Genomic DNA, 14695 nt, shown 5'->3' on the forward strand with positions numbered 1-14695 from the left:
GGTTTTCATTAGACTCCTCAGGGGCCATTTCCCTTTGGATTCCACTTGGTAACAACAAATTTCCCAATCAGTCCCTCAAGACAACAAAAACCCTGAATGCCCTCAGAATTTCCTCTCTCCCTTTAAAATGTGAGTCCTGATGTTTGCTATGATCCTGCTCAGGTTTGACCACCATCAAGCTGCAAAGGAGAACCAGAAGCCTCTAGGTTGTCCATGGAAATGGGAAGTAAACCCCTCATTATTTTGCATTCAGATAAAATAATTTTTAAGACCTATCAGAGGAAGGGAGAGTATTCCTTTGTAAATGCAATGTAAATTCATTTGTAAAGTCCCTACAAAGCTGCCTCAGAATGTCTGCAATTCCCCTCTGACCAGTAAAAATCTAAACTGCAAGACAAGACTTCAGACAGGGAACAGTAAAGACACTGGTGAGACCAACGAGAAAAACAATCAACCACGTAAATCTGGGACTGCAAGGGATAAATTAAAATACATAGAGTTGTTTGTTTTCAGTAATCAGATTACTAAATGTACAGCCCAATGAGATCAAAAAGAAGATGATGAGAGTAAGGTCTGCTAAAGTGATGAAATCAAGAGGGGATACTGTCACTGCCAACAGCAAAAAACAGACTGGGAAATTGGAAAACATTTCTTAAGGGAGTGAAAAAGATAAGTTTAATCAAATGCTTGCCAAGTATCAGCTTTAGACAGACCCATATTAAAAGCAGGGTGGAGTTATAGCCATATTCCACTTTTCAGTGAAAGAGAAATCGATGGACAGCTATCTTGTTATCAGACACACCTCCCTCCACTAGCACAGTCATTAAGCTCATTAAATGCCTCCCAACTCCCTTGCTCCTGTAAGAGGCTGATGGAGATGAAGATAAGTTTTGATGCTGTCACTTATCTATAGAGTAGACAAGCCTATAGAAACACCTGAAATGGAGCTATGGCCTTGAGAGTCCTGCTGTTTTGACAATCAAAAGCTCCTCCGTGTCAGTGCTCTAATGCAAAACATTAAAGGGAAGTCTGGAAAAATCAAAGTGCAAAGTCCTAAGTACAGTCAGCATAAGTAGGCTGCTAACATTGCTGTCAGTATCTTGGAGAGGACAGATAAGAAGTCTGTTTTCTTGTGCCCATGCATAGACATAAGTAGCCTCAGTTATTCTCTACTACAGGAAATTTAAAGAAAATCAAATATTAATATAAAACTGAAAATAACCAATGATCTATTAAAAATGCCTTTCTGCTAGTCTGCAAAAAAAAGGAAAATATTTTCTATTCCAAAGCTTACAGCTAGTGAAAGTATTCAGAAATCAGAGAGAAATTAGAGAGTAAATTTCTATTGTAAATCAGACAAAAATGGAAAGGTGAATCACTGAAATCAACATTAAATTAATAAATACATTCAGTTTAGCCACTAATCTTGTCTCCAGTAAATCTCTCCTAACACCAGGAAAAGGAGTTTCTTCAAATCTACATAGCAAGGCACTATTTAGTTCAGAAAACAAGAGATGACATTCAGAAAGAAGTAGATAAAATTGCAAAACTATTTTCTCCCCTCTAGACTACATAGGAAGCATAAGGAGGACACTGAAAATACATCCAGAAGAAATAACATTGTAGAAAGATTGCAGCATCTATAGTGTTTGGGGTTGATTGTTGACCACACAAAGAGAGAAAAAGTTCTTTGTAGAGGAAACAAAACTAGGACCATGTTATTTTTTCCCTAATACGGGCCTTGGAAAATATAATTCAGTCAGAAAAGAAGTGCCTCGTAACAATGCTGATTCTCCTGGAAAGCCTTTTGTCAGAGTATTGGACAAAGCCACCTTTAAGATTCCAACCTTACGTACAAAAATCCCCTCCTCCCATCTCTCTCCCACTCACATTTCATACTACACTGACCCCTCTTGGGAGAAGAGGAGCTTGAGAAGGACCCACAATACTCAACTGGCAGCTTCAGTTTTCCAGAAATGCAAGACACAAAGCTCCTGGCTGCCCAGTAGGCAAGAAGGTGCATTTATAGTAATATGAGTTCTACTCTGACCTTTAAAAATGGTGCTTAAAAAAAAATTGCTCTCTTCACTCACATTCAAGAAACTAAACAAGAAAGAAAAGGCTACTCAGATTCCAAACCTAAATCTAAGCAGCACAGTAGCAGCAGATGGTACACAAGCACAGCTTTGTTTATGTTTCGAGACCTACTGTACACTTAGTGTAGCATTTGTTGATTTTAATTACTCAAAACTGAAAAGAATGACTTCAAAAACAAGAGACTTTGATATGACCATGATAAGATTTGCTAAAACAAGTTTCAAAATTTTTAGATATATTTCCTATCACAGACAGTAGCGTAGACTATGAAAACATTACACTTATGTTTCATAAAAAGATGATTGTGCTGAATAATTCTGGTGTGGCCGTAGCGCTCTGGATTCCAGAGTAGGGAAATTCAGAGTCCAGTTTTAAATCCACTTACAAATGATTGATTAGCAAAAATTTAATGAGCTAAGGAGAACTAAAAGTACCACTTATCGATAATGTTTATGGTCTTGGTAATTAAATTACCCACTCTGAAATAAATTCTGTAAAGCTGGTCATTCCAATCCCAAGATTATAGGTATTAATAACATACAGGAAAAAGGGAAAAATTATAGAAGGCAGGGCTATAATAATGACCACTTAAATACAAGCACGTGATATCTGGAAACTAAAGAAAGAAGTACTTTAGGTCTCAAGAACATTCTGTCCTCTCCTTCCTTTCTGATCACAAGCCACAAACATACTTAAAAATGTTGTAAGGAAGCAGCAGGTACTTACATTTCCATTTTGAAGAGAAGGTAATGTGCTGACTGGCCAGCTCACAGGAGCTGGTGGAGCCTCCATGACTTCACACTTGGGGTCCCTTGCAACGATCATCCTAACAGAATTCCCACAGTTTCTCAGCACTTGGGCAACTTGCTCACTGGTCATTCCTTGCACATTGGTCCCTCCAATCTGCAAGATGTGATCTCCTGTTCGGAGCCTCCCATCCTTCAAATACAAATAAAATTGGAAAAAATGTTTCCAGGCTATACATAAAATATCTGTTCCATTACAAAACTGAAACTTTATGAGCATCTTCATGGCCATGAGAACCAACGTGAGAAAACACCAGCAAACTGACCACCGTGGCAACATACTAAATAATTCAAGGACAATCATGAGCTGTTTTTTTCACTGTTTTGCTCATTTAGGAGAAAACAGAGAGTAACAATGTTTTATAATCTCAAAAATTGTCATGTATTGCTGTTTCATAGAACAGTCCTCACAGGACAGGGGCTAGAATGAAAGCACAGCATTTTGATTTGGGACTTTTTAGACTTTTTCCTAATACTTCTGTATTAGAAAATCCTGGCAATTCTTTTCTCATATGACTAACTCCAACCTCAGTGAGTAAATCCACTGAAGGTAACAAGACTACACACAAACCATTTTTACCTGATAATTATGATTCATGACCTATATCATAATTTCTATTATAAGCAAGCAGGACCAAATCCTCAGCTAGTATTGATCAGCACAGCTCCACCAGCTTCAGTGCATTGATTTATACAGCAATCACAGAGTTATTCCCAGAACCAGCTCAAACTCATTTACAAACTCATCCAATTTTAACATGTATATGCATCATTATTTCACATGTTCTTAATGATGTCCTCATTCAGCTGAGAATGATGTGGTAAGTTCTTAACTTACATGCTTCAGTGGTAGCCAAAACACTTTATTCCTTACAGCAAAACAGGTGTTCAACAATAATTAAGAAATATTCATTTATACACAACAGGTTCAGGAGGATACAGTCAAGCAAAAGCCAACATTTTCCAGTAAAGCTCTTCAAATTTCTAGTTTTTATTTCCATCCTATACTAGAGGAAGTACCTTAGCCTCTCCTTTGTATGTATGGGTTTCAGTCCTCAGATATTGTAACTCACTATGATCAAACCCACTTAAAAAATCCAAACCTCTTTTGTTATTGCAAGTGTTCTACTCTTAAATGCAGCAACACTTAGCACTGAGTCTTTAAAGACGAGCAACCAAAGGTTGCAAACTGTACCTGTGCAACTTCAAAAAGAACCCGGAGCTTCAAAAGGCTTTGCATTAAACATAAGAGTCTCCTTGAACTGGTCAGACTGCAAGGTAGGGATCAAAACCCCCTGGAAATGAAATCCACTAAAACCAGGACATTTTCAATCTCTAAACTGAATCTTGTAATGCAATGACTTCAATAGGACAGATCCTCTTGCCTGACAATTCATTTGGACAGTTTGTCCCTATAGAAGTTGCCAAATGTGCCAATTTCTACAGTGTATTTGTCCTCCCTCAGATTGACTAAAAGCTGAAAATATAAAAAGTACTGAAAATATCAGGCAACTTCTCAGAATTTCAGCATGTTCAACAATGTTACAAAAGCCAAAGCATGTCTGAGAAACAACTTAATTTATATCAGGTGCTGACTTTCTCCTCAATCATACCTTCAACATATTTATTTATGAAGTATTTGTTGGCATTCAGACTTTGATGCTATCAGCTTCCTTTTGTTTAAATATATTAGTTTATTTTAAGACTGTCAAAACCAGTTAATTATACTTTACAATCAAACAAGAAGTGACATAATATAACAAATTACCCGATCTGCTAATCCCCCAGGAACAATCGTTCTTACAACTACTCCACTTGACTTTCCTCCTACAATTCCAAAGCCTAATCCCGAACCATCGTTAATCAGCTCAACGTCTTCAATGTGGCCCCAGTGAATCTGCAATTAATAAAAACAGGAGATTTTGAGTCGATCATTAATGTTTCTCACTTTCACGTGAATGACAAGAATTAATCAGAGCAATTTTCTGTCACTACCCCACATACTGGAGATCTGTGGGATTTTGTAAACTCAGCTCCATTTCCTTATGAATACGCAGTGGGATTTATCATCTGTTTTTAAACACACACATTGTCCTTCACTTTCAGGATAACAGGATACTAGGAAAAAGCTTGACTAGGAAAAAGCAATTTTGAGATTTTCCTGCCAAAATGAAAACTATCCTTTCAGTTTTTCATAAATCAAGAACACCACAAACAAGAGGGAAAAACAGAGGCAAGGAGCTTGCACTGGCCTAGTTTTCACTTAGCCTTGCCCAAATTCTTATTTCTGTTATTCTACTTACTCTAAACACCACCAGGACTGAATTAATAGCACAGCACAATATTCTGCCATACTGAATTGGAAGCAAATTTTCCAAGCTACACTGTACCATGACCTTATGTTCTACAAGACAATCTGAAAATAACAAAGCTGTTAAGCAACACAAACCCAGCCAATGTTTCTGTCAGATTAATATCTCATAGAAACCAAAATGGAGCAGAGTAGGCAGATTTAAGTCTTCTGTGAATAAAGGATTTATTAGCATACTGAAAATCTTTGCCAAAGCCAGTTAAATATCATAAAAGAAGTTTAAGGACCCCCTGTAGAGATATATATTTGTATTTTATTTTGTTAGTCTGTTCAGTGCAGATCTTTCAATGAAAAAGTAGTTAAAGTTTAATTCTTTAAAATTTTCAGTGCAATAAACAATATTGATTATCCACTAAAGCCTTCAGATTTCACTACCTCTGTAATAATCATGAGGGAAATAATTACTGAGAATAAGGAAAAGCACTGCTTTTACCCAGATTTCCATCAAAATCTACTAGCATAATAAATTAAGATTACAATATTGCAATCCCTGCATTTAGATGTGCGGTTTGACCAAATTCCGTGGAATTTGGTCCACATGGGCCATATGGGCAGAACACAGGTGGAAGTTCAGCCCTTATTTATTACCAGTCCCAGTGACAAGCTCTCCTTTGTCAGGAAAACAAAATGAGCTCACAATTAATGAAATTTGCAGATAAAATAAAACCCTGATAAGCAGTGACTGAGAGGTACTTTACAGGTAATTTCTGTTTGTTTTTTTAAAACAAAGACAAGGCTTTTTGGTTTGAGCAGTGTAAGTTTAAATTGGTTGGGATATTTCAAGCAGTGTTCATGACAGGTTATGTTTACTCTCTTTTAAGATGTAATCAGAGCATCTTTCATTGCTGAGCTCAAGTAGGTTTCAGCTGGGTATACTCGTAAAATGCTTTACCCAGCCTGTGCTGAACAGACCCTGCTGCTAGGAATATGTTGATCTATTAAAGCTTCTGCTATCCCATAAAAACCCAGGATCTATTTTATAACAGCTCCGTGCAGCTTTGCAATGGAAGCCTCACACTTACTGCACGGTGAGTCTAAATGAAATGTCATCACATACAAAATCTGATTAAAGCAAAAAATCCCTGCGTGTAAAACTTGCTAACACAAACACTTAAGAGACGTGAACAAAATATCCAGCACAGTTCAAAATCTGATTTTGACAGTATTACAACAACTCACAGTCTCAGGTGGATTTACATCACTTAATAAGACAGCTGAAGTTCTGCTGTTCCCTTGAACTGGCTCCCTGGCCACGACCAGATGCAGGGATCCCGTGGATTGCTGGAGGAGGGCAATGGCGTGCTGATGGGAAATGTTCTGATCCAATGGGGTGCAATTAATGGCCAGTATGTGGTCATTTTCCTTCAGTCTTTGATCCCTTAACAAAACATTGAAAGCAATTTTTTAATGCACCAGAGTGACTTCACATCAGGCTCGTGTAGTTTAATTATGAACATGCAAAATACACAGTTGAGCAAGGTTAAATGTTTATATATTTTAAAAATCCGCTTATTAGGATGTCTTCACCAAATTCCAAGCTACATGCAATCCACGCTGTAAACTGCACTGCTCAGACACATTTTGCTCCAGCTTTATCATGGTACAAAAATCTCTTCAATTTTTTATTTTGCTTCTACTCAAAATGTAATTGAAATTCCTTCATCCTTTCTTGTTAATACTGAACTACAAAGCAGAAGAAATTATTTTTGTAGTTACACGATAAACTAGGAACTATTCTTCATCGTGTTTAGCACTACATGCTACTATTTTTAAGTATCCACAACTCAGGCTTTGATATTGTTTGTATCATTATTTAATCTAAAAATCAATGAGCTGCATACTTATAATTTACTTAAAATTTATAGTACCAAGCTTCATACAAGAAACTTTCTTTGAACAATACACAGTTCAGTTGCTACCTTGAGATAATATAAATTTCACAGTTAATTCATCCCAGTGATGAATTTAGATTTGTGACAAGAGAGAAACCATCACTCATCTCCTTTATTAAATATTCATTCTGAGCACGAGACCAAACTGTTACATAGACAGACACTGCCTTCAAAGCTCTGTAGGAATCCAAAAAAAATCTCCAGGAGATCTTGTCTCAGAAGCAAAATGGGAAGCATGCTGGGGAAATTTATAAACTCCCAAACAATGTAACTGCACATCTTAACTAAGGCATTTTAGACTTCCTTTTTATCATGCCATGTTTAAAATGTTTCCCAGAAATCACTTTCTTCGAGCACTAACCATATTTTAGATTCTCTCATCAAAGAAAGTGAGCAGCAGGTCATCAAATCCTAAAGTGAGATATTCACCCTCCTTTTGACATCCGGATCAGTCCATCTGTCTCCACTTTGAAAGAGCCTTAATATGCTTTTCTTTAAGTGTTCTCTGGTGTGTTCTCTGTGGGCCCATCGCCATTATCATTCCAACCTCTCCCCACTCTTTTTGTCATCCTGTGTTGGCACTTCCTGACATGTGTTATTTAAAAAGTGACACCAATGACTTGAAATCTAGACACATTTTCTTGAAACATAATTCCGAGCACTGCATTTGTCTCATGCCAACTCTTGTGGTTTTACAATCACATTTTATTTTTAAAGGATTGCTCTGCCTTTTGTTGTTGGGTGAAAACCCACAGACAATACAGGAAGAAACTGCCTGAAGCCTTGATTCTATGATGACATCTGTGCAGGGATCTGTTGGGAGAAGTGGATCTAAATTTACACAGGAAACAAACAGTAAAACCAGCTATAAATAGGGCATTGTCAGTGGTACACAAATAAAGGAACAAGGTGGGGGGGGAATCTTTCAGGGACACAATGCATGAAAATTAAAAAGGAATCTAATTTTTATTTTTCTTGTATTCTTTTCTGAGTTTTCTTTTGTTTTTTTAATCAGTTCTCAAGATTCTCTAAAGTGAGTCATGACTTCTGGAAATTCCATTTATGAATCGCTCAGATATTTAAAACTCATCTGAAAATCTGATCCTCAAAACATGAGTTCCTTCAGTTGAAATGCCAGAATTCAAGATACCACCACCAAAATATCCCACCAGATAACCCAGACAAACATGTTATTCTGATGGAGTTTTCAGTGTGAATGTCGTGACTTTTCCCTTCATGGAAAATACAATTTTCCAACACAATTATAAAGATCTCACCTGTCAGCTATGCTTCCTGGCTGGACTTCCTTGACGAAGATACCAACTTCTCCCAAGCTGGGATTTTTAAGGGCAACCACACTAAATCCGAGACCTCCAACAGAAGGTTTATCGATCTTTATTGATTCTATTTGTCTTCCCTAATAAAATAGAAAATAAAATTATTTACTAATTTTTAATGCAATAGAATCAGCTAGTGTAAAATTTACGAACACTGGAAGAATAATTCTCCTCCTAAGACTAAAGAAAGGCAAAATACCAAATATGTTATTTCTATAAAAGCTCCTCCATTTATTATTTTTAATATAGCAACGTATTGGATATGCAAGAACTTAGAGGTTCTGAAACCTCAGGGAATTTAAGAGCTGCTTTCACACTTCATTCACATTATGAGATGAATTCCAAACTGGATGAGAACTATGAAAGAAGTGCTGTCTAGAGCAATATATTTGGGATTTCTGGAAATGCTGTATAGCTAAACTAAATTACTTGTCTTTTGGCTCCCCTTGCTTTTAATGCTGAATTTTAGGTGTGCATTCAAAAGACTGTATTTTTTAAACAGAGAAATTAATTTCCTTCCCCTCCCTGCAACTTCACACTTAATGCTAAAAAAGGTTGCTTTTGCAACTGCCTGTTTGTCAGTTTTAATACAAGATTTCTGGGGTTGTTTACTGAGAAATATTACTCAGAGAATGCACTACTATCACAGCTGCTTTATCCAAAATAACATGCAGCCTTTACTGCTAAATCTTTTATCTGATGAGTTAACGACATACTAATGAGAAGAGTTATGCTCAAAATATTACAGCTGCATTAAGGTAGTCAATTAGCAACAGTTACTTAATACAGAAAGGCATGACTAACCAATTAAATTAATGGTTCAAAGTAACACAGAACAATACATTTGTGGTATAAATGCCAATCCCACATGCATGGATGTCTGCACCTGTACAAATTCTTATGGAATTTGTACAGTTTTAAATCACAAGTTTTTACAATTCACATGGCAAAGTTAAGCCAAACTAAATGAAGAGTTAAATAAAATATTACATGCTAGTTCTTTTAATCCTTCACACTGTTCATATATTAACAAAGTTGGCACACTTCCAATTCAAAATATACTTGATAAAACAAGTTTCTCCCTCAAAAGAAGTGTCTGCTGAAAACGTCCATTTTCTACTAAGTGTCATCAAATATTGAAAGCATTTTCTGGCAACTGAAACTTCTTTACTGTGTTGGTGCATTCAGCAGGAAGCAAGACTAAAAAAAATTGGCAAAGAAAGAAAAAAACAAAGCAAGCCACCAAACCACTTCTTTCTATTGCTGACTTTATCTTCCACAGGGAAAAAGTTTTTCCTCAGCACACTTCTACTCTGTACTGGTTAAGAAGTACCACGCTCCCAGATACACAACAAAAAAGCATTGTGAAAATGTACTCCAAAAGGAAAGTAAGTTCGGACAGCCTCACCTTTGCCATTTGTTGGATGATCATGTTAAATTCATTAACTCCGAGGTTTGGAGTGAAGGGAGGTGCTTTGGGTCCAGGTGAACTGCAAGGTGTCCCAGCAGTGACTGATTTGTCAGCAAACACGAGCAGCCCTCTCTTAGTAAAATCAAAATCTACTGAGCGGTCAGGAGGCATGTAATTGAGCTGTTAAAAATGAACAAAGATGTGGGAAAACTATTAAAAAAACAAAGGAAGGGATTTCCACATATACCATTTTGTGTGCAGACCGCCAAAGAAACAAGTATACCCATGTTCATATATGCCTATTCACACAAATATACCCACCTGTATAAATTAGGCAGTGTTAAAATGTAAGCTACAACCAAGCTACCATATCAAATTTAAAGTGTTTTTCAGAAGGAAAGTTCCCTGAGTGTTCCAGCTGTGTTTCTACTCCACTCTTTTTTCTTTGTTCCTTTCATGTGTCTTCCCTGCCCATGCCCGTTATCCTCTTTTCACTCCAATATTCCAGAAACAACATATGCAAAAGCAGCAAACGTTGAAGTGGCACTCAAGTACTGTTGCAATTGTCAGGCAAACCAGCATAAAATTTTGGCACAAAAATCCAAATACTTTGAGAGTCACTCAGGAGCCTAAGGCCTGGTCTGTATTATCCCTTCCCCAGAGAGCACCTTGGGTACAAACTAGTTACTGCTGAACATGCTATCACTGCTGGAACTTGCAGTTCTAGTCCTGACTGATAATGAAGAAATGCAGAAATATTCCAAGTGTGGTATAACAAACAGGAAAATCCCACCCTTAATGAAACTGCTCATCCTTAAACTGAATTTCAAGAGAATCTAAATTTTCTAGATGTGAGAATTCCTAACACTCTGGATGTAACATCCACTACGTCACAGTCACAAATTTACTTGTATACTTATACATTTTTTATTAGTATGCAGACATGCATCCAAGCTCTGGAAGGAAGAGATGCAGAATGTATGGGAATATGGCAAGAAGGGATAATGAATGTGTCACAGCCATCACCAAGCCACCCAGGGAGGAACATGTGCAGCACATTTGGCAATGACAGCAAGGTGGCCTTGTCCCCCTGACACCACCCTGCTATATCTGCAGCTGGGAAGGTGCAGCTGAGACAGGGATTGCTACTGCTCAGGCCCTGACTTTGAGCTTTTGCTGCTGATTTTAAGTTAACTGCAGGGTGAGACCTGTTCATGCAGATGTGTAATGGATGCCCCATGTTCACAAAATCTAAATGTCAGCTGATATTATAAACCAAACTACACCAAGTTTTGACCGCTGCTGAAGCCCAGTAATTTTAAAACTACTTGGGTAGGTCTGCATCAGAGCTTGGCAAATCCTCAGGAGGGGTTTTCTAGACTTTCTTTCCCAAAGCAGGTTAACCATTCTTGTACAAATTAGCAGAAACTGAAGTGATTACGTCTTTTAAGGAGGAAAGATGCTGCCAGTGAGCTGATAAACGTATTTAGCTTCTGTGAAAAACAAAGGATCCCAGTCCAACACTGTCCAGAACTCAAAGTACTGGAGCTGATGTCTTTCTCAGATGCTTTTTTCCGATTGATGTGGTTCCCAACACCTGCTTCTCCTGCATTCCTTTCAAAGCACGTTGCCCCTTGACCTGTTTGTTGCAAAACCACTTCTCATTTCAGCAGTGACTGTTGATACCAGCTTCACAAAAGAAAAAAAGCCCAACATTCACTCACACCACATTACAGCTTATTAATGAGAGCGCCCTCGTTAACACACGCCTACACATCGTGATTTAAGTTCCATGCTGCCCATAGTTATCACACCAACAACTGTAATTTTACACTCACTTGTTCCTTCAGTTGCTTGATGGATTGCTGGAGAGTCAGTATCTGGTTAAACAAGGGGCTCCTGAGGGTGTTCCGTAAAACAGCCAGGTTTTCCTGGTGTGGGGAATCCCTTTTCTCATGCAGTTTTGCTTGCAGACGATCCAGGATCTGCAGTACCTGCTGCTTATCTGCACCATAAAGGAGTCCAGGTTAGGAATGGAGCTTCCTTACTCACTGCCTCACAAAAGCAATCACTTTCAGACCACATACCTGCCGCAGGATTTTCAGGCATGTTGAGGGGTATTTTTGGAATAACCTCAGAATAACCTAGATGAGATAAAAAAAAAAAATCAAATTAATAAATTATATATCCAAATAGAATAGTAACACACGATAAATGGAATAATAAAATACTAAGCTAATTTTCCAACAAATTTAATAGAAAAAAAAATATCCCCCCCGGTTGTTTACCCCAAGTATTCAACAAAGCTCTCAACATACCTAATAGCATTGTAACCTCAGCACATCTAAAATTTTTTCCTTGCTCTGTGTACTTTTCCTTTCATACACAGAAAGGAATATGAACAACTTTCAAATATGAGTAAAAATTCAGGTTATAAAAACAAACTGAAAAGGAAAGAAAAGAAAACTGAGACATATTTATGTTTAACCAAATTATTTTGAATATTGGCATAGAGCTAAAATCTACCTATTATTGGGAAGATACTTTTACACCTGATTAATTATCTATAGACAGTATATTCTCAGGATAGCTCAGCCCTGCTGAACGGCAATGTAGGTGAAACATTGTGTTTCTTTACAAAACAAGGACATTTCCTCCACTCATGGGACAGCACAGAATTAAGGCCCCAAATTGGGCAAATTAATCCCTATTCTAACATGTTCCTAAGGAAGGTCAGTTGTAATCACAGCCTCAGGGGTGGAAACAGGTGATCTGTTCTCTCCTCCTGCAGCAGACTGCCTTTCTCTTTTCTATGTACATGACAAGCTTTTAAGTAGCAAAATACCCTTTATCAAGCTTTTAAGGGGCAGAATATCCTTTATAAAGCTTCTCCACAGTGCCAAACAGAACAGGTCTCCAACTGGGGCTGAGGCCTAGATGGCAGCATAAAAACAACAGACTTGCAATTAGCAGTGATGATAAATTTGTACCCTTGCTTGCATGTTATTAAGTTGATGTGGAGCCTGTCATTCTGAAATCTATCAAAGCAGCTCTACCAAAACACACATGAGGAACAAGATTTCTTCACTTAGTACAAGCTCCTCTGAAAGAAGTCAGCCATTTAACAGCACAATTTACATAATTTTAATTATATCCAGTCTATAACTGTGTAATTTCAGAATAATATATTTGGGATTTTTTTGGTACAAAAATAGCTATATCTGTATATCTATATAAAAAAAGCTCTTTATATTGCTTTTTTAATCTTGCAATTCAAGACTAGAAAGGGTCATATGATAAATGTGACACCAGAGTAAGCACATCTCAAGGGCTCTCTCCCAGCAGGACCTCTGATCCTTTCAGCTCTGTCTCTGACACTGTCTGTGCTCACACTGAAAACAACTGGAGTTCTGGGAGGACACTGTTAAATTTAACGAAATATCAATTATGCACGTGAGCAGTGTCTCTTCTGCAGAGTCGTATTAAGTTGATTTACCCAATCAAAAAAAAAGTGGATGGAGGTTTATCACAAATCACAATTTTAGATTTATGCACCCTTTGCTGTGCATATCTGAGCAGCTTTGGCTCCTGAAGGAATTCCTGCAGAACTCGGTGGGTTTGTGTGGTTTCCACCCAGGGCCAGGCAAAATCAGTCGCTTTGCAAGACTACTAACAGATTTAGGAGGTCATTTTAAATCAAACTCATAGCAAGAGTTGAAGCAGCAAAGCCATACAACCCCTGAAAGATTTTCAGGAATGCATTTGAACTTTTGGAAGTGCTGCAGCTTTATTTTCTTTTCCATTCAAAATAAAACACTTCTAAGAGAACAGCAGCCTTTGATTCTCTGCTGAGATCTGGTTTTGAAGAACAGATGAAAACACCATTTCCTTACACACTCCTGAGTCTTCATCTAAACCGAAAAGACAAAACTTAACCTCCTCGACTAAAAATACTGCATGAACCTTAACAAAACAAGACAAAGAATATGGAAATTTGTTCTTTCTTCTGAGTTTTACTTCCCTCCGTTTGCTTCCCTTCTCTTTTTCTACCTCACGCCAGCCGATAAAAGAGGAGGAAAAAAAACTGTAAAGCAAGCGAACCAAAATCAGAAACGGATGGAAAATAACTCCTATGAGGAAAAGTGGCCTGGAATACCTTTAAACCAGCAGTGAGGTGAAGAAAAGACTAAACCCGGGAAAGAAATCCAGCATGGCAGGAAATAACAACAACTCAACAGCACCATGCCCATCTAAGAGCCAAAGCCAAGAGGCTGGTCCAGCTCCCCAGACCTCTTTCATGCATTTATTCTTCCCTTTCCATCTCCATTCATCAGATCCCATAGTGAGCTGGAACAGAGAGCTAAACATGCAGAAAAAATCCTTCACGTTTTGGTAGGGTGAGTTTTCTGCCCAGCTAGCTCTGAGCTGCCAGCACTGGCAGAGGGGGACAAGAAGGGACAGGGATGTGCCCACACCTTGCAGCAGGAGCAAACTGCACCATGAGAAACACCTGTCCCACACCAAAACAGCCTCAAAGTGCCACCCTGACCCTTCCCAAGATTAATCTTTTTCCCATTACAGAGGGTGTAACAACAGCAGTTATGACAATGGGGACAGACCTGAAGAAATTGGAGATTTAAACGTAAGGAGAAGAATATAAGTGAGAGGTCTAGGCTCCACTGAGGCTGAAGTTCCCTGGGGAAGGAGGTACAAAATGGGGGGCGGGGGGAGATTAAAGAAAGTTTCAGCTTGAGCTGTTCCAAAGTGTCACTAAGAGCCAC

At 38.0% G+C, this 14695-nt stretch overlaps 1 protein-coding gene across 7 annotated transcripts in view; it reads right to left on the reverse strand.

Annotated features, from left to right (window-relative positions):
* PATJ (PATJ, crumbs cell polarity complex component) overlaps window positions 1-14695 on the reverse strand; it is a 145460-nt gene that overhangs the window by 127440 nt on the left and 3325 nt on the right. For 6 of the 7 annotated variants that reach the window (XM_027883092.1, XM_027883096.1, XM_027883091.1 and 3 more), the window contains exons 2-8: window positions 12002-12058; window positions 11753-11919; window positions 9912-10094; window positions 8444-8583; window positions 6454-6652; window positions 4672-4800; window positions 2824-3036 (exon numbers count right to left, since the gene is read on the reverse strand). In XM_027883092.1, the coding sequence (XP_027738893.1) occupies window positions 2824-3036; window positions 4672-4800; window positions 6454-6652; window positions 8444-8583; window positions 9912-10094; window positions 11753-11919; window positions 12002-12023 (1053 nt within the window). In that variant the 5' untranslated portion in view covers window positions 12024-12058. Of the gene's footprint in view, window positions 1-2822; window positions 3037-4671; window positions 4801-6453; window positions 6653-8443; window positions 8584-9911; window positions 10095-11752; window positions 11920-12001; window positions 12059-14695 lie in introns of all 7 variants that reach the window. The other variant, XM_027883090.1, reaches the window with a different exon arrangement.

Source organism: Empidonax traillii, unplaced genomic scaffold (genome assembly GCF_003031625.1).
Source record: "Empidonax traillii isolate 1590-97213 ecotype Southwest subspecies unplaced genomic scaffold, ASM303162v1 scaffold118:size1038473, whole genome shotgun sequence".
Lineage (NCBI taxonomy): Eukaryota > Metazoa > Chordata > Aves > Passeriformes > Tyrannidae > Empidonax > Empidonax traillii.